The sequence below is a fragment of the Loxodonta africana genome, chromosome 3, assembly GCF_030014295.1.
Source record: "Loxodonta africana isolate mLoxAfr1 chromosome 3, mLoxAfr1.hap2, whole genome shotgun sequence".
Taxonomy (NCBI): domain Eukaryota; kingdom Metazoa; phylum Chordata; class Mammalia; order Proboscidea; family Elephantidae; genus Loxodonta; species Loxodonta africana.
The window spans coordinates 90,099,077-90,125,618 of NC_087344.1; the positions used below are offsets into that span (position 1 = coordinate 90,099,077).

A 26,542-nucleotide genomic window follows, 5' to 3' on the forward strand; every position below is an offset into this window, starting at 1 on the left:
GGTAGTAACTACATGGGTTATTTGTTTGAACTATTTTTTTGAATCTCAGTATAGCTGTATTAAAACTACAACATTTAGCCTGGTACTTTCGCAAGTACGCTTTAAATAAGGTACTTTCTCTTGTTGTGTTACTTTGTTTCCTTCTTTAAATTAAAATGTACCACAGACTGTGATAACACTAGGTAATTAATATTATGCCTAGGTAGTAGACGGTTGAATAAAAAATTTTAATAACCATTCCTGTTTGAGTGTTATTAAATTGAATTGAATATTATTCTAGTAAGAAGCAGTGCCTCCTTTTGCATTGCTGGGAGCCAGCTTGGAAACATGATTTCTTTTCACAATGGAAGCACTTATTACTTAACCCAAATCTTTGCCAGCCCAAATTTGGTAAAACTCAGAATTTAACACTCAGAGGATACTAAGCCCATTCTCCACAAAATCTGATTTTTTAGGGCCTTTACTAGCCTTTCTAGTGTTTTTTCACTACTTTCTTACACTAATCCTTTTCTCAACTCAAACTAATTTATGTATTGCTCTTTCAAATTGCTGTTTGGTGCTATGCTTCTCCTTGTAGCTTCTACTTTTTTTTCGTGTGCTTTAAGTAAAAGTTTACAGTTCAAGTTAGTTTCTCATGCAAAAATTTGTACACACATTGTTATGTGACCTTAGTTGCTTTCCCTGTAATGTGACAGCACACTCCTTTCCATCCCACATTTCCCATGTCTATTCAACCAGCTCCTGTCCCTTTTTGCCTTCTAATTTCGCCTCCGGACAGAAGCTGCCCGTTTACCCTGTTAGCGTAGTGGTTAAGTGCCATGTCTGCTAACCAAAGGGTCGGCAGTTCGAATCTGCCAGGCGCTCCTTGGAAACTCTATCGGGCAGGTCTACTCTGTCCTATAGGGTCACACTGAGTCGGAATCGACTCGATGGCACTGGATTTGCTTTTTTTTGGTTGTTTGTTTTTTATCTACTTGAGCTAAGAAGCACTGTCTTCACAAGTATTGTTTTATGTGCTATAAAAAAAAAAAAAATAGCCCAGTCTAATCTTTGTCTGAAGAGTTGGCTTCAGGAATGGTTTCAGTTCTGTGTAGCCCCTACTTTTGAATCCCCTCTTTTCCAAACTCATATAAAATTGTCTGAAGCCTAGCTCAGGTCCTCCTGCCTCCATGAATTTGAGCTTGCTACCTCAGTGTGGAAGATATGTTTCTTCTCTGAATTTATTTTCTACTTCTGCATAGTAGTTTTCAAATGCTTATGCTATTCTATACTGCAAATTAGAGATCATGTGTATTTTGTCTATATCTTATTGTACCAACCAGATTATATACTTCTTAGAGGCCAGAGCTATTATTTAATCTTCATGTTACTCAAGCCCAATGCTTTTACTGGGGCAGATACTCAATTTCCATATATTTGTTGTGTACCTAATACAAACCAGGCTCTATGCAAAGTGAGTGCTTACATTTATGGAAAAACATCATTTCTGCCTACAGTTTAAGTGTGAAAGAGATAGATAAGCAAAGCATTGCATTACAGTGTAGTAAGTGCTTTAATAGGGGTATGAATAAGTTGCTATGGTAGCATTGAAAATGAATTTTACTACTGATGACAAAACATACCTGCATAAGTTCAGGACCATAACTATCAGAGTTACTATAGGAAGAAAGGTAAGAAAGGCAATAAGTACATTATTTTGTATTTCTCTAATTAAACACGTATGATAGTACTATAATTCGAGAGAATAACTTAGCTGACACAATTATCTATTAAAAAGTAAATGAGCATTTTATATGAAATTATGCTTATTGATAAATATAAGTGGGTTGATTTAATGAGGTAAATGAATACTTTTTTCTAGGTGTCCTCAGGTAATAGTGTAAATATGAACCTTATTAAATTAATAATGCATTGTGACAAGGTTATGATATATTGTAGCAAACTTTTTTTCTTTACTTGTTATGGACAAATTTCAAATATATACAAAGTAAACATCATAGCATAATAAACTCCAGTGTGCCCATTGCCCAGCTTCAGCAGTGATCAACACTTTGCCATTTTTATTTCATTTATACCTCTATTTGCTCCTTACTCTCTGCTTCATGGAGCCCTGATGGCATGGTGGTTAAGAGCTTGGCTGCTAACCAAAAGGCCGAAAGTTCAAATCTACCAGCCGCTCCTTAGAAACCCTGGGGGGCAGTTCTACTATGTCCTTTAGGGTCTCTGTGAGTCAGAATTGACGGCAACAGGTTTGGTTTTTGGTTTTCTCTGATTCACTGCTGTTTATTTAAAATAATTTTTTAGGTAAAATTTATATACATTAAAATGTGCTGGTATTAACTGTGTAGTTTTGACAAATAGCTATATCCGTGTAACCTACACCCCAATCATGATATTGATTATAGAGCATTTTGTCTTCACAGAGAATTGCCTCATTTTCCTTTCCACTTGATTACTACCTCCTCATCACTGTTCTGTTTTTTTTTTTCCAACTTCAGATTAGTCCCTGCCTGGTGTTGCACCTGGGCAATCTGAAGGTGCCTTCTCCATAACTGGGTTCCAGGACAGTCTGTGGGGCTGATTTAGTTATGTTACTAGATTAAGGTAGAATTCTATTGTTTGGAATGTTTTATAATTTACCATTTGACCTTGTTTAATTTAGAGGGAAGAATCTTAAAGATATTTTCTTCTAGCCATATCTGCATAAGTTCAGGACCATTTTCTAACTGAAAATTAGAAACCTTCATATATATCCTGGGAATATTTTATTTTCAGAGCTTAATTGGAAATATAGTTTATTAACTTAGTCCTGCTAAGGTAGCTTTTCCAATGTTGCCAGCAAACTTATTGTAATTATTTATCTTTTCAGATGAAACAGTTTCTCCTGCTTTATTGGATACAAAGTGGAATAAGATTCTAGATCCCCCTTCTCACCAACTGTCATTTAACCCTGCATTGGCCAGTGTGAATGAACCCGCGGTTTCTAATGAGTCACAGCCACAACTGAAAGTCTTCTCCCTGGCTCACTCAGATCCTCTGCCCACAGAGGGAGAGGACCATTGTGCTAATGGACAGGACAGTAGTCTAAATGCAGAGATTGCCACAATGTGGATTGATGAAAATGCTGTGGCAGAAGATAAACTTATTAAGAAAAACCGTAACCGAGATGATCAGTGCAGTGCTGTTGAAGGGGGAGAGAAGAAGTGTGGAAACCTAGCTTGTCCGCCAGATGAGAAGAACGTTCTTGTTGTAGCCGTCATGCATAACTGTGATAAAAGGACATTACAAAGTGATTTACAGGATTGTAACAATTATAATAATCACTCGCTCATGGATGCTTTTAGCTGTTCACTGGATAACGAAAGCAGTCAAACTGATCAATTTAGTTTTAGTATAAATGGGTCTGCTGAAAAAGATGTTAACACAGAGAAACAAATGGATCCATTGACTAGACCAAGTACAGAAGGAAATTCTGTTAACCGTCTACGTACAACTTCATCTGATAGTCTAGCCAGCGTCTGTTCCCCTTCACAGTTAAAGAATGATGAAAACATAGCTAGGGGCCCCTCCATGTGTACGGTTAAAAGTTTAACAATCGATTCAGTGATCTCATCACATGGAACAGATGAAAGCCCTGCTGTTAAAAAGCAAGAGAATTATACACCAGATGATGTTCTCACTGGCAAAACCAGCTCTTCTAGGACAGATGTAGGTAGTCCAAACTCCTTTTCCCACTTGAGTGAGGGGATTTTGATGAAAAAGGAGTCAATAGAGGAGAGAACAACAGAAGAATTCCTCCGACCTGGTTTACCTTTGCTTCTCAGTCCAGACATGCCTAATGGATCTGGAAGTGATGATAATTGTGAACAGTTTTCAGATTGCCTTGTGCCCAGAGAAGTTAACCTTAAGGCTGATGAAAATGAAGGTTGTAGACATGAAGAAGTTCTTGACACTACAGAATTTCTTAATATGAGAGAGCATTTCTCTGAGTCTCAGGAGATGACTAATTGGAAATTGACTAAACTAAATGAGATGAATAACAACCAAGTAAATGAAGAAAAGGAGTTTCTGCCAGTGAGTCACCCTGAGGACACGTGTGATAATGGAGGAGAGTGTGATGGAATAGCAGATTTAAAAGGAACTTGCATGAATGAAAGTGAAGGATGTGATTTCTCCACTGTTAAGGATACACCAGCAGCAAATTCTCTATCTAATGGTTGTGATTCCTGTGGAATGCAGAGCCCAGTTGTTGCTTTTGTTCCAAAGACTTTACCCTCCAAAGAAGATTCAGTAACAGAAGAGAAGGAAATAGAGGAGAGCAAGTTGGAATGCTACTCAAATATTTATGAACAGAGAGGAAATGAGGCCACAGAAGGGAGTGGACTACTTTTAAACAGCACTGGTGACCTAATGAAGAAAAACTATTTACACAATTTCTGTAGTCAGGTTCCATCAGTGCTTGCGCAATCTTCCCCAAAGATGGTAGGGAACCTGCAGTCTATCAGTGCACCTTTTGGCGGTGCAAGACCCAAGCAACCTTCTAATCTTAAGCTTCAAATTCCTAAGCCATTATCAGACCATTTACAAAATGACCTTCCTTCAAACAGTGGAAATAATATTAAAAACAAAAATGATATTCTTGGGAAAGAAAAATTAGGGGAAAACTCAGCAACCAATGTATGCAATGCCTCTTTGGGAAACATCTCTGTTGCTGATACAAATGGGGAACATTTAGAAAGTTATGAGGCTGGAATCTCTAGTAGACCGTGCCTTGCATTAGCTCCAGATAGCCCAGATAATGATCTCAGAGCTGGCCAGTTTGGAGTCTCTGCCAGAAAGCCATTTACCACTCTAGGTGAGGTGGCCCCAGTATGGGTACCGGATTCTCAGGCTCCAAATTGCATGAAATGTGAAGCCAAGTTTACATTCACCAAAAGGAGGCATCACTGCAGAGCATGTGGGAAGGTAAGTTGTGTGTATCATCAGCTCAGAAACCTGGCATGCCCTTTTTGTACTGCTCAATTAGAAAATAAAAAAGGCGCAATATAAGGTGAACATACTTCTGATTGAGATGGCATCATAAGTAGTTTTTGAAAACCTTATAGAGCACAGTTTTACTCTAACACACATGGGGTCGCCATAAGTTGGAATCAACTTGACAGCAACTGGTTTTTGTCTTAGTAAATTTCTAAATAAAAAATGAACTTGCAGATTCTTTGAGTTTATGTAATTTTTGTTGATGCTACCAAGACTTCAGCTGAATCTGTTTTCATGATGAGAATTGAGGATGTGCTAGCTTTGTGGTTTCTATATTGATCAATACTTGGTTCATGGGATTGTTTGAAATAAGGAAGCTGTTCTTCCTTTGGTGAAGGAAATATTTGTAATTGACTTCATAACTTTTAATTCTTGAGAAATTGAATATTACACTTAGAATCTATCCCAATTTTTTTTCTGTAGAATTTTTGCCATTATACTAGAAATTTTGGAACTTCTATACACACACACACACACACACATTTTTTGTCTTTTCCCCCACATAACTTTGATATAAGATATTTTTGGAAGCTATAGATCCTGTGACAAGGTTGTAAGAATAATCGATGTTCCTTAGCTCTCCCCAAATTCTGTTAGTTAACACATCGACTTACTAGTTTTTTTTTTTTTTTTTTGACAAGAGGTACAAACAAGGAGGGAAGAGGATTTTGCATTTTATAGAAAGAATGTGAGGTCTACTGTCAGGTCTGGATTTGAGTCTCAGGTTTGTTACTACTAACTACATATAACTTCTCTAAGCTTTAGTTTTCTTATCTGTAAAAACAAAATAGAATGTTAATAATTTTCATATGGCCGTTGTGAGGATTAAGTGAGATTGCACATGTAATAGTAAGTGCTTCTTAATTACTGTCTACTCACTTCTTGCCTGATTTATAGTCTGTCTGTGTTAATTAGGATGCTTTCAGCTGCAAGGAACAGAGTGTCTGACCCTCAGTGACTTAGACAAAAATAACATTTATTTTATATAACAAGAAGCCTAAAGATAGAGACTCAATTTGTCTGGGTACAGAGTAAGGATCACTGAAGTTCTCTAGGTCTTCCCTTCATGGGCTCAAGATAGTGGCACAGCTGTAAACATCAGATCCAACCTGACAACTTCCCAAGTGCAGAGAAACTGGTGGAGGGCAGAGGAGCCTAGGAAAGTATCCCCAGAAACAACTTCTTTCAGCTTATTGGCCAGTTCTAGGCCATAAATCCAATCTTAGACCAATTATTGGCAAAGTGGAACAGAATTGCCAGGATCGATTAAGATTGCCTGAGGCCGAGTACAATGTTAACTGAACAAAAGTGGGATTCTGTTAACAAGGAGAAGGTGGAGAATGGCTTCTGATGGGCAATCAGCAATATTTACTACAAGGTCTAAAGAACAGAAAAAAGCCAAATGATGGGAAGCAGAAAGAAGTTAAAGCTGACACTGGGCTGTTGGTCTCTATTATTAAAACTTGAAGAAAATAATGTGTCTAATTCCTAAATATTTTGCAATCTTGTTTTTGTTAAAGGAGACCTATGGTCAGCAGCCTGAACAGTGTAGTTCTCTATTAGTGGATTAGGTTCATCATATTTATGTTGCTTTACATTTTGCTTACTGTGTTTTAACACTTTTTGAAATTTTTGCATACTTAAGCAAATAATAAAAACATTTTTGGTCAAGATCAGCATATCCATATTTTAATGAGTAAAAAGGTACCTAATGTGGATTTAGAAAGAAAATTGTGACAGAATAGAATGCACATAAATAAAAAAATTAGATGGGATTTCTGCTCATTAGATAGTATATTTTTAATAAAGAATTTTGTTATGTAAGTGACCTGAATTTATGGATTGGCAATATGAAATTCCTTCTTAATTTGTCTTTTCATCATTTACCTCAGGGATATTATAAGGATTAATGAGATAATGAATGTAAAAATCTTTGAGCCTTTCGGAAGAAAGGGGCTTATAAATACAGATATGCTTTTTCTAGGTAAAATATTACGTTAATCACTTTGTACTGGAAATATAGCTAGAAAAATACCCTAAGCAGTATGATTTTGTAAAATAATGTTGAACGTTGAAAAATTCCATTAATTAACTAATTCCATCCTAGTAGAAATGAAGCATATCCAGTAATTCCTCTACTTAATATCTATAGCTAAATTCTCTTTACTTTGACAAGTGTATAATATCTGAAAGATTCTGGGCTATGTGTTGGAGATTTAGAAGTACATAAGTTGGGATTTATGACCTCATGGAGTTTATAATTAAGGACACCAATTTGAATGATTAGAGAGAGGAAAGTCTGGATTTCCTGGAGGAGTTTTTTTTTTTTTTTTTAATTGTGAACTACTGATCTGAGGAGACAGACAGACCTCCCCAAATACAATGCATTAAGTGTCCCAGTTATGTGTGGTTTATGTTCATTCTCATTTAATCTTCATCACATTCCTGTAGAGTGAGCATTATTTTTTTCTATTTGACAAGAATATGAGGTTCAGAGAGCTCAAGGAATATGCCCAAGGTCACACAACTTGTAAGTGCCAGCCCCTGAGTTTAACACTCAGGTCCAACTTTGCAGCTAGCTTTCCTCATTCATATTGGCAGTATGAACAAAATACTTTAGAATCATTGAAGAATGGAAGGTTAATTTTGCCAAAAATGGCAGAGGGAGTCGGAAAAGAATGACACAAAAGGTGACTACTTGGAGAAAAAAAAAAAAAAAAAACTTGGAGAGGGAGATAAAAAAAAGTGGATATAATTTTTGGAACAAAGTTCTAGAGTAGGTCAGAAGAATGAGAATGTTATTAGAACACAGCTGCAGAATTAGCAGAGGAAGTAAATTCATCTTACAGAATATGTCAAGATAGAAATACAGTTGAATATAGGAGTTAATAGAAAATCATGGCAAGTTATTTAGTACACTATAGGGCCTGTGTTAAGCTGTTAATAAGTAGTAGGTATAATTGTTATAAGATTCTTGGTATACTATTTTACTCAAGTAGAATAAAAATAAGTATACTAGAATTTGTGGAACTGTTAAAATGTTGCAGTTTATCGCTATACTTCTAAAATGGGGAATCAAGACATAGAGGTTCCATTGTTGCCTTCATTGTTAGGTGGGGAGAGAAATACCTCTTAAGTGGAAAAGCATGTTACACGTGATAAAATGCTTGACAAAAGTGTTTTATGATTTTTTACATTATTAATTTAGATAATTGCTCCATGCAGTAGCATAATCCTGACTTCTCCTGTGTGATAGATGATAAATTAGAGTAGAAAGAGTACAGAGAACTACCTCCTCAAGAGGTGCCTTAAAAATTAAACTTATTTCCATTATTATATGTTGTTCTTAGGTGCTGTTGAGTCAGTTACAACAAATAGTGACCGTATGTACAACAAATAGTGATCGTATGTACAACAGAATGAAACACTGCCCAGTCCTGCAGCATACTCACAGTTTTTGTCTGTGTTTGAGCCTATTGTCACAGCCACTGTGTCAATCTGTCTGGTTGAGGATCTTCCTCTTTTTCACTAACCCTCTGCTTTACCAAGCATGTTGCCCTTCTCCAGGGATTGGTCCCTCCTGATAAAATGCCCAAAGTATGTGAGACGAAGTCTTGCAATCCTCACTTCTAAGGGTCGTTCTGGCTGTACTTCTTCTAAGACAGATTTATTCGCTCTTCTGGCAGTCCATGGAATATTCAGTATTCTTGGCTAGCACTGTAATTCAAAGGCATCATCAAGTCTTCTTCAGTTTTCCTTATTCATTGTCCAGCTTTCACATGCATGTGAAGCAATTAAAAAATACCATGGCTTTGGGTCAGGCGCATCTCAGTCCCCAAAGTGACATCTTTGCTTTTTAACACTTTAAAGAGGTCTTTTGCCCCATGATTTGACCAATGCAGCATGTCATTTGATTTCTTGACTGCTGCTTCCATGGGTATTGGTTGTAGATCCAAGTAAAGTAAAATCCTTGACAACTTCAGTCTTTTCTCCATTTATCATGATGTTGCTTATTGGTCCAATTGTGAGGATTTTGTTTTCTTTATGTTGAGGTGTAATCCATACTGAAGGCTGCAGTCTCTGATCTTCATCAGAAAGTGCTTCAAGTCTTCTTCACATTCAGCAAGCAAAGTTGTATCATCTGTATGTTGCACGTTGTTGGTTTTCCTCCAATCCTGATCCTGCATTCTTCTTCATACAGGTCACCTTCTCAGATTATTTGCTTAGCATACAGATCGAATAAGTATGGTTAAAGGATCCTGATGTACACCTTGTCAGATTTTAAACCATGTGGTACCCCTTGTTTCTGTTTGAATGACTGCCTCTTGGTCTATGTACAAATTTAGCATGTGTGCAATTAAGTGTTATGGAATTCCGGTGCTTCACAGTTTTATCCATAATTTGTTATGACCCACGCGATCAGATGCCTTTGCATAGTCAATAAAGCACAGGTAAACATCTTTCTCTTACTCTATTTTCAGCCAAGATCCACCAGACGTCAGCAGTGATATCCATCATTCCACATCCTCTTCTGAATCCAACTTGAATTTCTTGCAGTTCCCCGTTGATATACTGCTGCAGCCTTTTTTGAATTACCTTCAGCAAAATTTTACTTCCATATGATATTAATAATATTGTGTGATAATTTCTGCATTCTGTTGGATCACCTTGAGTTGGAATGGGCACAAATATGGATCTTTTCCAGTCAGTTAGCCAGGTAGTTGTCTTCCAAATTTCTTGGCACAGATGAGTGAGCACTCCAGCATTGCATGCCTTTGTTGAAACATCTCAATTGTTAATCCATCAATTCCTGGGGCCTTGTTTTTTGCCAGTGCCATTAGTGCAGCTTGAGCTTCTTCCTTCAGTACCATCGGTTCTTGATCATGTGCTACCTCCTAAAAATGGTTGGATGTCAACCTTTTTTTTTTTTTTTTTCTGGTATACTAACTCTGTGTTCCTTCCGTCTTAGTTATCAAGTGCTGCTGTAACAGAAGTAGTACAAGTTGATGGCTTTATCAAATAGAATTTTATTCTCTCACAGATTAGGAGGCTAGAAGTCTGAATTCAGGGTGCCAGCTCCCAGGGAAGGCTTTCTCTCTTTGTTCGTTCTGGGGGAAGGTCCTTGTCATCAATTTTCCCCTGGTGTAGGAGCTTCTCAGTGCAGGGACCCTGGATCTAAATCACATGCTCTGCTCCTGGCATTTCCTTCTTGGCGACATGAGGTCCCTTTCCTCTCTGCTCAATTCTCTTTTATATCTCAAAAGATTGATTGACTCAACATGCAACCTAATCTGTAGATTTAGCCCTGCCTTAAAAACATAACTGCCTCTAATCCTGCCTTATTAACATATAAAACCAAAAGCAAACCTGTTGCCTTCTAGGCTATTCCAATTCATAGCAACCCTATGGGACAGAGTAGAACTGCCCCATAAGGTTTCCAAGGAGCAGCTGGAGGAGTTGAACTGCCAACCTTTTGGTTAGTAGCTGAGCTTTTAACCACAGTGCCACCAGGGCTCTGGTTAACATCATAGGGGTAGAATTTACAGCACACAGGAAAATCACATTGGATCATAAAATGGTGGACAGTCATACAATACTGGGAATCACAGCCTAGCCAAGTTGACACACATCTTTGGGGGACACAATTCAATCCATAACACCTTCCATCTTCTTTTGATGCTTCCTCTGTTCAGTATTTTGCCTGCAGAATCCTTTACTGTTGCAACTCAAGGCTTGATTTTTTTTCTTTGGTTCTTTCAGCTTGAGAAATGATGAGTATGGTCTTCCCTTTTGATTTTCTAACTTCAGGTCTTTGCCGGTTTCATTATAATACTTTACCTTGTCTTCTCTAGCCACCCTTTGAAATCTTCAGTTCAGCGCTTTTACTTCATCATTTTTTTCCATTCGTTTTAGCTACTTGATGTTCAAGAGCAAGTTTCAGAGTCTTCTGACATGCATTTTGGTCTCCTCTTCCTTTTCTGTCTTTTTAAAGACCTTTTGCTCCTTTATGTATGATATCCTTGATGTCATTCCATAACTCATCTGGTCTTCAGTCATTAGTGTTCAGTGCATCAAATCTGTTCTTGAGATGGTCTCTGAATTCAGGTGGGATATACTCAAGGTTGTACTTTGGCTCTTGTGGACTTATTCTAATTTTCCTCAGCTTCAACTTGAACTTACATGTGAACAGTTGATGTTCCTCCGTCAGCACTTGGCCTTGTTCTGACTGATTTGATTCCTGTGTATTCCATCTTTTGAGGTCCATGTGTATAGTCTCCGTTTATGTTGTTGAAAAAAGGGATTTTTAATGAATAGGTTGTTGATCTTGCAAAATTCTATCATGTGATCTCTGCTGTCATTTCTATCACCAAGGCCTTATTTTCCAGCTACTGATCCTTCTTCTTTGTTTCCAAATTTTGCTTCTCTATCACCAGTAATTATCAATGCATCTTAACTGCATGTTTGGTCAATTTCAGACTGCAGAAGTTGGTAAAAATCTTCGATTTTCTCATCTTTGGCATTAATGGTTGATGTGTAAATTTGAATAATAGTCATATTACTTGTATTTGAAATACCAGTGGTGTAGCTTCCAACATCACAGCCAACACACAAACCACCATAGTATGACAGATTGATAGATGAGTAGTGGCCATTATTGTATATCTATATTAATTTCCTATGGAAATCATTGATTCCAGCAGACCTTGGTTATTCATCCTCTGTCAGGCTCCATTTGTCTTGAATATTTTGATCGCTTTTTATTTGATCATTTGACTTCTAAAGCCTAGGAAAGGCATTGAGTTTGGGAGTAAAAGAATTTTTCAAAAGTAGAGAAGAATTTGTTAAAAAAAAAAAAAAGGATTAATTTGAAAGGCCTTTCCACACTTTACCCGTTACCATCACTGATGTGGTTGGTTATGATTTACGAGGTGCCAGCTGGTGAATAAATCTGTTTTATATGCTTGGTAGTGAGAGACATAAAAATAGCCTTTATAAAGTAAAACTTCTTGAACTGATATTTATATCTTAGATATTTTGTATTTGGGAGGATGAGAAAGATGAAAGTACGATATTTTTGAACACTTCTATTTTATGTTAGGCTTATCTAGTCTAACATCATAATTTTCCAAGATACAGTTACAGGTGAGAAAAATGTGCCTGAGAAAGATTAAGTAACTTGCCCCAAATCTCAGAGTTTAAAAATGGGAATTCATAGATTTCAACACAAATCTGTCAGACTCCCCATGCTCTTTTTGCTTCAGTGGCCACAGTAACAAAATTTATCTATACTTGAATTGTTTGTTATACATATAAGTTTTGGGGTGAATACTAGGTTTGGGTGGTGGGTAAGGATCAGGAATTTGAGTACTTGAATTCTTAAAGAAGACAAAAATATTGAATGGTTTGTGCTAGAATAATTAGTAGGATTTCTTTAATTTACCTATCAGGCCTTGAACTACAAAGTAGGAAAAGAAGATTATAGGCATCAAATGGAAAGAGGAGAAAAATTTTTTTTTGCTGTGCTTCAAGTGAAAGTTTACAAATCAAGCTAGTCTCTCATACAAAAGGTTACACACACCTTGCTGTGTACTCCTAGCTGCACTCCTCCTAATAACACAGCACACTCCTCTCCACCCTATATTCCCCGTGTCCATTCAACCAGCTCCTGACCCTCTCTGCCTTCTCTTCTCACCTCCAGACAGGAGTTGCCCACAGAGTCTCGTGTGTCTACTTGAGCGAAGAAGAAGAAGCTCACTCCTCACCAGTATCATTTTCTATCTTTATAGTCCAGTCCAATCCCTGTCTGAAGAGTTGGCTTTGGGAATGGTTCTGGTCTTGGGCTAGCAAAGGGCTTGGGGACCATGACCTCCGGGGTCCCTCTAGTTTCAGTCAGACCATTAAGTCCAGTCTTTTTACAAGAATTTGATATCTGTATCCCACTGTTCTCCTGCACCACCAGGGATTCTTTGTTGTCTTCCCTGTCAGTGTAGTCACGGGTTGTAGCCAGGCACCATCTAGTTCTTCTGGTCTCAGGCTGATGTAGTCTCTGATTTATGTGGCCCTTTCTGTCTCTTGGGCTCATCTTTACCATATGTCTCTGGTGTTCTTCATTCTCCTTTGCTCTAGGTAGGTTGAGACCAACTGATGCCTCTTAGATGGCCACTTGCTGGCATTAAAGACCCCAGACGCCTTTCACCAAAGTGGGATGCAGAATGTTTTCTTAATACATTTTGTTATGCCAGTTGACCTAGGTGTCCCCTGAAACCATGGTCCCCAGACCCCTGTCCATGCTACTCTGGCCTTTGAAGTATTTGGTTGTACTCAGGAAACTTCGCTTTTGGTTTAGTCCAGTAGTGCTGACCTTTCCTGGATTGTGTGTGGTCTTTCACTTCTCCTAAAATAGTTCTTGTCTACTGTCTAATTAGTGACTACCCCTCTACGTCCCTCCCTCTCTACCCTTGTAATCATCAAAGAATATTTTCTTCTGTGTTTAAACTTTTTCTAGAGTTCCTATAATAAGGGTCTCATACAATATTTGTCCTTTTGCAGCTAATTTCACTCAGCACAATGCCTTCCAGATTCCTCCATGTTATGAGATGTTTTACAGATTCATCAGTATTCCATTATGTGAATGTACTATAATTTATTTATCCATTCATCTGTCGATGAGCACCTTGGTTGCTTCCATCTTTTTGCTATTGTAAACAATGCTGCATGAACATGGGTGTGCATATATCTGTTCATATGAAGGCTCTTATTTCTCCAGGATATATTGCAAGGAGTGGAATTGCTGGATCATATGGTAATTCTATTTCTAACTTTTTAAGGAAGCGCCAAATTGATTTCCAAAGTGGTTGTACCATTTTACATCCGTACCAGCAGTATATCAGTGTTTCAGTCTCTCCACACCCGTTCCAACATTTATTATTTTGTGTTTTTTGGATTAATGCTAGTTGTTGGGGTGAGATGGTATCTCGTTGTAGTTTTGATTTGCCTTACTTTAATGGCTAATAATCGTGAGCATTTCCTCATGTATCTGTTAGCTGCCTTAATGTCTTTGGTGAAGTGCCTGTTTGTGTCCTTTGCCCATTTTTAATTAGGTTATTTATCTTTTTGTTGTTGAGTTTTTACAGTATCATGTAGATTTTAGAGATCAGATGCTGATCTGATTTGTCTTAGCCAAAAAATTTTTCCCAGTCTGTAGGTAATCTTTTTACCCTTTTGATGAAGTCTTTGGATGAGCATAGGTGTTTAATTTTTAGGGGCTCCCAGTTATCTAGTTTCTCTTCTGGTGTTTGTGCTTTGTTAATAATATTTTGTATACTGTTTATGCCATGTATTAGGGCTAAGAGGAGAAATTTAACAACAGTAATGTATACTACTACCCACACTATTTTTTCCACCTTTTTTTTTTTAACCTAAAAAGTGTATTTCAAGATAGATGAAATAAAAGACACGAGCCATTCCCAAAGCCAGCTCTTCAGACAGGGATTGACTGGACTGTGGGATAGAAAATGATACTGGTGAAGAATGGGCTTCTTGGATCAAGTAGACACATGAGACCATTTTGGCATCTCCTGTCTGGAGGAGAAATGAGAGAGCAGAGGGGGTCAGAAGCTGGCCAAATGGACACAAAAATAGAATGGCAAGGGAAGGAGTGTGCTGTCCCCTTAGGGGGAGAGCAATTAGGAGTATCTAGCAAGGTGTGTATAAATTTTTGTATGGGAGACTGACTTGATTTGTAAACTTTCACTTAAAGCACAATAAAAAAATGTTTTTTAAAAGATGAAATATTACTACATTAGTGGTTAGAATAAGCAGAACAAAAAGGAGAAGTATATGAGAGATAGTGTGGAAAAGAGCAGTGGAATGGTTTTGAAAAGCTCTGTTTCTAACTTCTTGGGTGACCTAGAATAAGCCCCTTTCTTCTCTGGGCCCCTGTTTCACTTTCTATAAAAGGAAGGGATTGTATAGACTAAATTATCTTCTAGCTCCAAAAGAGCTATGTGAACCTCCGTATTTAAAAAAAGAAGATGGAAGGATTTGTGCTAGCAGTGATTTATCTCTTTAAAATTATTACTGAGGTCACTTATGTGGGAAAAGTATGCCATTAAACTTTATTTTGAAGTGTGTCAGGCTGAAAGAGTTTTTTCTGGAAGTCATCCCAGTTAGACTGGAATGCTGCTTATCAACGTATCTGTTAAGTGGGCTACACGTCGAGTTTTATTTTGAAATTACTGTTTTCTTTTGATTAGTTTTCTATACTAGCGTCTTCAGGGTCCTTTTAAGTGCTCGTGATCTTCATCACTTATAGTTCAAGAAAAAAAAGTAGCTTGGTGACATGCATAATATCAAAGTGGCGTATTGAAAAATGATTTAGTTTAATTTCTAACATCTTTTTTTTTTTTCTAACATAGTTCTAGAAAGGTTCCTCCTTTCGACATTGTAAGTAATAGGTATTTGACAGATACCGAGCATTTATTAATTTAATTGTAAAATGTTATATTTACATTGGTATAAAATGGCAAAGTGCAGTCAATTTCTAACTCTTTGTATTTAATTTGAATTTGTGTTCCAGTAAAGTCAGGGGTGATTTTTTATAAAGGTTTGTAATAGAATTATGTGGAAACCCTGGTGGCGCCGTGGTTAAGAGCTATGGCAACTAACCAAAAGGCTGGTAGTTTAATCCACCAGCTGCTACTTGGAAACCCTGTGGGGCAGTTCTGCTCTGTGCTATAGGGTCCCTATGAATCAGAATCAACTCGATGGCAATGGGGATGGTAATAAAACTATATAAAGGTATTTTCATATTTAGGTTATTATGCTACATTTTTAACTTAATTAAGTAAAAAATACTTTAGAGAATTAAGATCTTACATTGAAAGTAACTGTTCAAATTTAAAACAGAATAAAATACACTTTTTGAGATGGGGTGAAAAAGCCCAGTATTTCTTTTTTTTTTTTTTTTAACAAAATAATACGTAACCTGTTGCGATTGAGTTGATTCCAACCCATGGTGTCTCCGTGTGTTATAGAGTAGAACTGCTCCATAGGGTTTTTCCTGGCTGTCATCTTTACAGAAGACTATCTCCAGGCCTTTCTTTTGCAGGACTGCTGGATGGGTTCTAGCTGTAAACCTTTAGGTTAGTAGTCTAGTGCAAACCATTTGCACCACCCAGGGACCTAGATAATATATACATGTAGTTGAAAAGTAAATTATACTAAAAGGCTAATAATAAAAAATAGCAGCCTCCTGCCCACCTCTGCATATTTCTAAGTCCGGCTCCCTAGATATATCTACTAAAAAAAAAAAATAATAATACTATATATTTTAGAGCAGAAAAAATTGAACAGAAAGTACAGAAAATTCCCTGGGTGGTTCAGACGATTAACATGCTCTGTTGACATGTTTGGTTAATAAGCTCAATTAACCAGCTCAGCTGCTAACCAAAAGGTTGGAAGTTTGAGTCCACCCAGAGACGCCTTGGAAGAAAGCCCTGGTGATCTACTTCTAAAAAATCAGCCCCTGAAAACCCTATGCAGCACAGTTCTACACTGACGCACATGGAGTTGCCATGAGTTGGAGGCAATTTTATAGCAACTGGAAATGGAAACACATGCAAACACACATACCAAAAAACCAGTAGCCGTTAGCAACTTTCAGTTAGCAGTTAGGTGAGTTAAACCATTTGTACCACCCAGGAACTCCAAAAACAGGCCCAGTTCCCCCTATTACTAACATTTTGTGTTACTGTGGTACATTTGTTACAATTGATTACCAGTTTTTTTATTGATATATTGTTATTTACTGAAGTCCATAGTTTAGTTTATGTAAGGTTTTACTCTTTGTGTTATATAGTTCTGTGGGTTCTGATAAGTACATTATATTATGTATCCACTATTACAGTATCATGCAGAACAGTTTCACTGCCCTAAAAATCTCCTGTGCTGTACTTATTCATTTCTTCCTTCTCCCTGCATCTTTTTACTGTCTATTGTTTTGCCCTTTCCAGTATGTCATATAGTTGGGATCATAAAGCGTGTAATCTTTTCAGACTGACTAAAATGAGAAACAACAGCTGTAAATATCCATTAATAATTAAAATGTGGAATGTATGAAGTATGAATCAAAGCAAATTGGAAATTGTAAAAAAATGGAATGCTTGAGGATCAAATATTCTAGGGATTAGTGAGCTGAAATCGTCTGGCATTGGCCATTTTGAATCTACTATGCTGGGAATGACAAATTGAAGAGGAATGGTGTTGCATTTGCCATCAAAAAGAACATTTCAAGATGTACCCTGAAGTGCTGCTCTCAGTGATATGTTAATATCCGTTCACCTACAAGGAAAACCAGTTAATCAGACTGTTATTCAAACTTAGGCATGAAGCACTAATGCCAAAGATGAAGAAACTGAAGACTTTTACCAACTTCTGCAGTCTGAAACTGATCAGACATGCAGTCAAGATGCACTGATAATTAGTGGTTATTAGAATGCAAACTTTGGAAACAAAGAAGGATCAGTAGTTGGAAAATACAACCGTGGTGTGATAGGAATGATTCTGAAGACTGCGTGATATAATTCTGCAAGACCAATAACTTATTCATTGGAAATACTTTTTTTCAACAACACAAATGACTCCTATACACATGGACCTTGCCAGATGGTTTATGCAGGAATCAAATCAACTACATCTGTGGAGAGAGACAATGGAGACACTCAATATCAGCATTCAAGGCAAAGCCAGAAGCCAGCTATAGAACAGTCCATCAATTGCTCATATGCAAATTCAAATTGAAGCTGAAGAAAATCAAAGCAAGTCCACGAGAGCCAAAGTATGACCTTGAACACATCCCACTTGAATTTAGAGACTGTCTTAAGAGTAGATTTGATGCATTGAAGGCTAATGATTGAAGACTAGAAGAGTTGTGAGATGACATCAAGTACATCATGCCTAAAGAAAGTAAAAGGTCATCGAAAAGACAGGAAAGAAGAAAAGATCAAAATGGATGTCAGAAAAGACGGAAGTTTGCTGTTAAGTGCACAGTAGCTAAAGCAAATGGAAAAAAATGATGAAGTAAAAGAGCTGAACAAGATTTCAAGGGTGGCTCAAGAACACAAAGTGAAGTATTATAGTGAAATGCACAAAGACTTGGAGGAACTGAAGACAAAATTCAAGCCTCGAGTTGGCAGTATTGAAGAATTCTATGGGCAAAAAATTGAATGCCACAGAAAGCATCATTAGAAGATGAAGGGAATACACAGTCATTCTACCAAAAAGAATTGGTCAGTGTTCAACCATTTCAGGAGGTGGCATTTGGTGAAGAACTGCTGGTTCTGAAGGAAGATGTACAAGCCACACTGCAGGCACTGGCAAAAACAATGCTTTAGGAATTGATAGAATACCAATTGAGATGCTTCAACAAAGAGATGCAATACTGGAAGTGCTTACTCGTCTTTGTCAAGAAACTTGGAAGACAACTACGTGGCCAACTGACTGGAAGAGATCCATATTTGTGGCCGTTCCAAAGAAAGGTGACCCAGCAGAATGTGGAAATTATCAAACAATACCATTAATGTCACACACAAGTAAAATTTTGCTGAAGATCAGTCAAAAGCAGTTGCAGGAGTACGTCGACAGGGAACTGCCAGAAATTCAAGCCGGATTCAGAAGAGGGCATGGAATGAGAGAGATCATTGTTGATGTCAGGTGGATTCTGGCTGAAAGCAGAGAATACCAGAAAGATGTTTACCGGTGTTTTATTGACTGTGAAGGCATTCCACTGTGTGGATCATAACAAATTATGGATAACATCGCAAAGAATGGGAAAGCCAGACACTTAATTGTGCGCATGAGGAACCTGTACATAGACCAAGACGCAGTCATTCAGACAGAACAAGGGGATACTGTGTAGTTTAAAATCAGGAAATGTGTGTGTCAGGGTTGTATCCTTTTACCATAGTTATTCACTTTGTATGCTGAGTAAATAATCCAAGAAACTGGACTATAATGAAGAATGGGGCATCAGGAAGACTTATTAATGACCTGTGATATGCAGATGGCACAGCCTTGCTTGCTGAAAGTGGAGAAGACTTGGAGCACTTCCTGATGTAGATCAAAGTCTACGATCTTCAGTATGGATTACATCTCAACATAAAGAGAACAAAAATCCTCACAACTGGATCAACAAGCAACATCATGATAAATGGAGAAAAGATTGAAGTTGTCAAGGGTTTCATTTTACTTGGATCCACAATCAGTGCCCATGGAAGCAGCAGTGAAGAAATCAAATGACACATTGCATTGGGCAAATCTGCTGCAAAAGACCTCTTTAAAGTGTTCCTTCCCCCACCAAAAAAATCCATCACTGTCAGTTCCGACTCAGAGCAACCCCATATACAAGCTCGTGTTTTACAAATACTTTGTCCCAGTCAGTGGCTTATCTTTTTGTTCTCTTCAGATGTATCCCCTTCTAATTCTTTTACAAGTATCTTTGAGTGTTTAACTACATGTTTCTAAATAATATACTTCAACAGAATTATTGAGCTGTTTCTTTTATCAGTTTTAGAAATGATGGGTTAATTTTTCAATTATTATTTATGTATGTACTTGTTTATTATTTGTCTCCCCAACTAGAGTCCAAAGGTCTGTGAAAGTAAGGATCTTTCCTGTCTTGATTACTGCTGTATCCTTAGCACTCAGCAGTAGTACATAGTGGGTGCTCAGCAGCTATGTCTTGGATGAATGAAGAAATAAATGAAATAACTAATGCAGAGCCCTGATGGTGTAGTGGTTAAGAGTTCAGCTGTTAACCAAAAGGCAGACAGTTTGGATCCAAGCCGCTCCTTGGAAATCCTATGGGGCTGTTCTACTTGTCCTATAGGGTTGCTATGAGTCGGAATCAACTCAATGGCAACAGGTTTTGGTTTGGTTATCTCTTAATGCAGCATTATATTTTTTATGTAACACCTTGAGTTTTTAGAAGGTGTTATCAAATTCAGAATATTTTTCATAAGATATAATGGATGTTAGAACCTTGGAAAATACGTTAAATTAGTTGTGTATGTTTTTTCTCCAAAAGAAGTTTCTTTTTGTGGTTTCCTATTTACTTACCTACTATAACAGTAAGAAATAGATACTTTAAGTAGAATATTACATTGTATTTGCAGTTTTCCTGGTACTTTTCTTTAAAACTTGTCAGTCTTGCCTTATTATTGACCTTATGATCTGTACCATTCTGGCATGGTAAAACAGAACCAACATTGGGGTTACGCTTAGGTTCTGATGAAGCTAGGGAAGTACATCCCGTTACATACCCTCACAACTAGACAGATAAGCAACATCGTGATAAACAGAGGAAAGATAGAAGTTGTCAAGGATTTCATTTTACTTGGATCCACAATCAACACCCATGGAAGCAGCAGTTAAGAAATTTAAAAGACCCACTGCATTGAGAAAATCTGCTGCAAAAGACCTCTTTAAAGTGTTCAAAAGCAAAGATGTCACCTTGAAGACTAAGGTGGTTCTGACTCAAGCCATAGTGTTTTCAGTTGCCTCATATGCATGTGAAAGCTGGAAGTGGATAAGGAGGACTGAAGAAGAACTGATGGCCTTCGAATTATGGTGTTGATGAAGAATATTGAATATATCATGTACTGCCAAAAGAATGAACAAATCTATCTTGGAACAAGGAAAATCAGAATGCTCCTTAGAAGCAAGGGTGGCGAGACTACGTCTCAATTTGGACATGTTCTCCAGAGGGATCAGTCCCTGGAGAAGGTCACCATGCAAGGTAAAGTAGAGAGCCAGTGAAAAAGGAAGACCTTCAATGAGATGGCTTGACACATGGCTGCAGCAAGCATGGCGACTGTGAGCATGGCGCAGGACCAGGTCGTGTTTCATTCTTTTGTACAGATCTATGAGTACAGTTCTTTGTTTCATTCTATGAGTTGGAACTGACTCGATGGCACCTAACAACAACAATATACCCTCCAAAAGTCTGTGTTGACTAAAAGTGGGCCTTCCTTACAGCACATATCATACTTTGTTGTCCTTGTCCTTCTCCTGCATAGGGCTGTTAGGATCTTGAGATTGATTCTGATTTGTCTTTGCATCCCTAGAACCTAACACAGTAGGTTCCACAAAGTGTTAAATAAATGCTTGTTAATAAATAAATGAGTCCTAGATCATTAGCATGTTCAGCAAATATTGAGTGCCTGTAATTTGACTGTCACTATGCTGGACTCCGAATTTTCTCTGATGAGTAAAACATGTGATCCTTATCCTTAAGTAAAGTAAAGATGAGTGGGAAAGACTAAAAAATAAACTGTAAAAATGGCATGGTGGAGGCATCTGAGCTCCTTGTCTCATTTCACAAGGGGAAGGAGAGAGAATCATTATCAGCATCAGTTGCCCAAAAGCTGATTTCTATGAGGTGGTGGTCAGACATACCTCCTCTTTCCAGTCTTTTTACCAATTCTCACACCAGCTCTTCCTCCCACAACACTCTACTTCTCTGCTGGGTTTGATAATTTGTTGCCGTGGCCACACTGAGCTCACAGACCATACTCAAAGTTGTGGGGTTTATTAAGGATGTAGCAGGTTACAATTCAGAATACGGTTCTTCGGTCAGAACAGCCTCTTCTCAGCCATACCCACAGGCAGGGCTTTCTCCAGCCCTCAGCCTCTTGGGCCTCGGCCCTGTGGCAGGCCTCAGTCCTGCTCGGGAAAGTGGTACAAAGCTCTTTAGCTCCACCAATAAGTATATACCTAGAGGGACCCCACTCCACCGGTAAGCCTTGGCCCTGAAGGCATTCAGCTCTCTAGCTCCATGTTTCGGCAAACCTAGCTCCATGGACAAGTGCTTAGAAGCACTCCACTCCTGTCAGTAAGCCTCCTGCCCGAAGGTGCTCAGCTTTCTCGCTCTGTAAGCTGGGAAGCTCACTGTGGTCTTCTGGTTCTGCTGCCTCTGCTGCCACCATTTCCCTGCTGCAGCTTCTCCATCGTCTCTCGCCACCTCCAGTATTACACCTCTCTCTCTGTCTCCTGGGTCTAGGGGGTTCTCAACACAGGGACCCCAGGTCCAAGGATGTGTGCCACTCCCATCTCTTCTTCTTTGGTGATAGTGAGATTCCCCTCTGTCCCCCTTTGGAATGGCTCATTTTAAGATAGCGGAATGGCAAAACTGACCAATCCCCTTGTTAGTGTTCCATATACCTTATTTACATGGTCCCACACCTGCAAGGGTGCCATGCACCTTATTTGTATTATTAGCAAGCAATCCAGTCCTCTTGATGGGCCACAAGCACATTATCTAAATAGTCCCACCCAGTCTTCTGGTGGGAGTTATGAGACTATGGCTAGAAGAGCCATATTAAGCAATTCACCACACCACATAAACATATAAATTGTGATAAGGACCATGAAGGAAATAAACAAGGGGAGATAACGTTAATAAAAAGAAAAAAAGTTGAATAGTCAACCATTCGAAGAACAGAGAGAAGGATGCTTCAGGCAGATTGAACAGGATATACAAAGTCCTTAAAGTAAGAAAGCACCTATTCAAGAAACTGAAATGAACCCAGTACTCTTAAAGCATAGCGAGTGAGAGAAGAGTCACATGATAAGAGCTTGAAGAGGAAGTCAGGGAATATAGATCATGTAGGGCTTTGCAGGTTGTGTAAGGAGCACAGTGGGAAGCCATGGGAATGAATGAGAGCACCTAGGGGAGTATATGTAAGGGAAGAGAAGGGCCCAGGTCTGACCCACTGAGATCAGTGAAGGAGTAGGACCCAGCACAAATAACCAGAAGAAGTAGCCAAAGAGGTAAAAGGAAAACCAAGAGAATGTGGTTCTAGAAGTCAAAAGAGGACATGTGGTTTGTGAAAGGAGTAGTTATCACATATGTAAACTGCTGTTGAGGGATCAAATAAGATGTGGATAGGAAAGGGACTGTTGAACTTGACTACATCTGGGTCATTGAGAAAGCAGATTTTGGTGTAGTGGTGGATGCAGTGGAATGGGAATGTAAATGGAATAAGACTTTAGGCAGTAAAGAAAGGCCTTTTCAAGAAGCTTTGCCATGAGAGAGAACAGAAAAAAAAAAAAATGGAGCAATTATTAAACGGAGAGGGTGGTTATGGATGAATTTGTTAAGGATGGGAGGATATTCTATCTATTCTGTCTATATACAGGCATACCTAGTTTTATCGTGCTTCACTTTATTGCACTTCACAGATAATGTGTTGAGTCAGTCTGTCGGCACCATTTTTCCAGTAGTATGTGCTCACATTTTGGTAATTCTTACAGTATTTCAAACTTTTTCATCATTATTATATCTGTTATTGGGCTAAGTGTAGCAACAATTGTGAGGATGGCACAGGACCGGGCAATGTTTCATTCTCTTGTGCATGAGGTCGCTATGAGTTGCAATCGAGTCAACGGCACCGAACAACAACAGCACATCCGTTATTGTGATCAGTGATCAGTGATTGTCTTAGGCTGGGTTCTCTAGAGGAGCAAAACCAATAAAGCATATAAATACATATATGTTTGAAGCTAGCAGAGGTTGGCTCAAGGTTTAATAAAAGAAACCATCTTCATAACATAAAAATGCGAGGTGAAGCACCAAGTGCTGATGTAGAAGCTGCAGTAAGTTATCCAGAAGGTCTAGCTGAAGGTAACTGACGAAGGTGGTGTCTTCCTCACCTGGCTCTGCCATAACAGAAGTGTCACAAGTGGATGGCTTTAACGAAGAGAAATTTATTTCTGCACAGTGAAGTAGGCTAGAAGTCCAAATTGAGGGCCTCGGGACTTGTTCTAATTCTGACACTGCTTTCTTGGTGGTGGTATGAGGCCCCCTACTCTCGGCTTGCCTCTGTTTCCTTTTGTCTCTTGTAAGAGAAAAGGTGGTGCAGGCCACACCCCAGGTAAACACACTTTACATTGGATCAGGGATGTGACCTTAGTAAGGGTGTTACAATCCCACCCGAATCCTCTTTAACATAAAATTACATCACAAAATGGAGGACAACCACACAATGCTGGGAATCAGGGTCCAGTCAAATTGATACACACATTTTTTGGGGAACATAATTCAATCCCTGGCAAGTGGCTATACTAAACAACAGATTTTCAATGTAGACGAAACAGCCTCACACTGGAAGATGCCATCTAGGACTTTGATAGCTAGAGAGGAGAAGTCATTGCCTAGCTTCAAAGCTGTAAAGGGCAGGCTGACTCTCTTGGTGGGGGCTAATGCAGCTGGTGACTTTAAGTTGAAGCCAGTGTTCGCTTACCATTCTAAAAATCCTAGGGCCCTTAAGAATTATGCTAAACCTACTCTGCGTGTGCTCTATAAATGGAACAACAAAGCCTGGATGACACCACATCTTTTTACTACAACATGGTTTACTGAATATTTTAAGCCCACGATTGAGACCTACTGCTCAGAAAAAAAATTCCTTTCAAAATATTACTTTTCATTGACAATGCACCTGGTCACCCAAGAGCTCTGTTGGAGATTAATATCGTTTTCATGCCTGTTAACACAACATCCATTCTGCAGCTCAGAATCAAGGAGTAATTTTCACTGTCAAGTCTTACTATGGAAATACATTTTGTAAGGCTACGGCTGCCGTACATACGGATTCCTCCGATGGATCTGGGCAGAATAAATTGAAAACTTCCTGGAAAGGGTTCACCATTCTAGATGCCATTAAGAACATTTGTGATTCATAGGAGGAAGTCAAAATATCAACTTTAAGAGGAGTTTTGGAAGAAATTGATTCCAACCTTCATGGATGACTTTGAGGGGTTAAAGACTTCAGTGGAGGAAGTAACTGCAGTTGTAGTAGATATAGCAAGAGAATTAGAAGTGGAGCCTGAAGATGTGACTGAATTGCTGCAATCTCATGATAAAACGTCAACTGATGAGGAGTTGCTTCTTACGGGTAAGCAAAGAAAGTGGTTTCTTGAGATGGAATCTACTCCTGGTGAAAATGGTGATGAACATTGTTGAAATGACAACAAAGGATTTAGAACATTACATAAACTTTTTTGATAAAGCAGCAGCAGGGTTTGAGAGGATTGACTCCAATTTTGAAAGGAGTTCTGCTGTGGGCAAAATGCTGTTAAACAGCATCGCATGCTACAGAGAAATCTTTCATGAAAGGGAGGGTCAGACTTCATTGTTGTTTTATTTTAAGAAATTGGCGCAGCCACCCCAACTTTCAGCAACAATTACCCTGATCACTCAGCAGCCATCAACATCGAGGCAAGACCCTCTACCAGGAAAAAGATTACACCTTGCTGAAGGCTCAGATGATGGTTAGCATTTTTTTAACAATCGAGTTTTTTTTAATTTTTATTGTGCTTTAAGTGAAAGTTTACAAATCAAGTCAGTCTCTCAAACAAAAATTTATGTACACCTTGCTACATACTCCTAATTGCTCTGCCCCGAATGAGACAGCATACTCCTTCCCTCCACTCTCTCTTTTCATGTCCATTCTGCCAGCTTCTGACCCCCTTCGCCCTCTCATCTCCCTTCCAGATAGGAGATGCCAACATAGCCTCATGTGTCTACTTGATCCAAGAAGCTCATTCTTCACCAGCATCATTTTCTATCCCATTGTCCAGTCTAATCCCTGTCTGATGAGTTGGCTTTGGGAATGGTTCCTGTCTTGGGCTGACAGAAGGACCACCGGGGTCCTTGCAGTCTCAGACCATTAAGTCCGGTCTTTTTATGAGAATTTGGGGTCTGCATCCCACTGCTCTCCTGTTCCCTCAGGGATTCTCTGTTGTGTTTCCTGTCAGGGCAGTATTCGGTTGTAGCCGGGCACCGTCTAGTTCTTCTGCTCTTGGGCTGCTGTAGTCTCTGATTTATGTGGCCCTTTCTGTCTCTTGGGCTCATAATTACCTTGTGTGTTTGATGTTCTTCATTCTCCTTAGCTCCAGGTGGGTTGAGACCAATTGTTGCATCTTAGATGGCTGCTTGCTATCATTAAGGCCCCAGACACCACTCTCCAAAGTGCGATGCAGAATGTTTTCTTAATAGATTTTATTATGCCAATTGACTTAGACGTCCCCTGAAACCATGGTCCCGAAACCCCCGCCCCTACTACACTGGCCTTTGAAGCCTCAGTTTATTCAGGAAACTTCTTTGCTTTTCATTTAGTCCAGTTCTACCGACCTCGCCTGTATTGTGTGTTGTCTTTCTCTTCACCTAAAGTAGTTCTTTATCTAATTAGTGAATACACCTCTCCCTCCTTCCCCCCTCTCGTAACCATCACAGAATATTCTCTTCTCTATTTAAACTATTTCTCTAGTTCTTCTAATAGTGGTCTTATACAATATTTGTCCTTTCGCAGCAGACTAATTTCACTCAGCATAATGCCTTCCAGATTCCTCCATGTTGTGAAATGTCTCACAGATTCATCAGTGTTCTTTATCGATGCGTAGTATTCCATTATGTGAATATACCATGATTTATTTATCCATTCAT

At 38.6% G+C, this 26,542-nt stretch overlaps 1 protein-coding gene across 6 annotated transcripts in view; it reads left to right on the top strand.

The window, feature by feature from the left end:
• ZFYVE9 (zinc finger FYVE-type containing 9) overlaps positions 1–26,542 on the top strand; it is a 230,294-nt gene that overhangs the window by 87,379 nt on the left and 116,373 nt on the right. For all 6 annotated transcript variants that reach the window (XM_023549600.2, XM_064281962.1, XM_003411082.3 and 3 more), the window contains one exon: positions 2,870–4,965. In XM_023549600.2, coding sequence (XP_023405368.1) covers positions 2,870–4,965 — 2,096 coding nt within the window. The remainder of the gene's footprint in view (positions 1–2,869; positions 4,966–26,542) is intronic.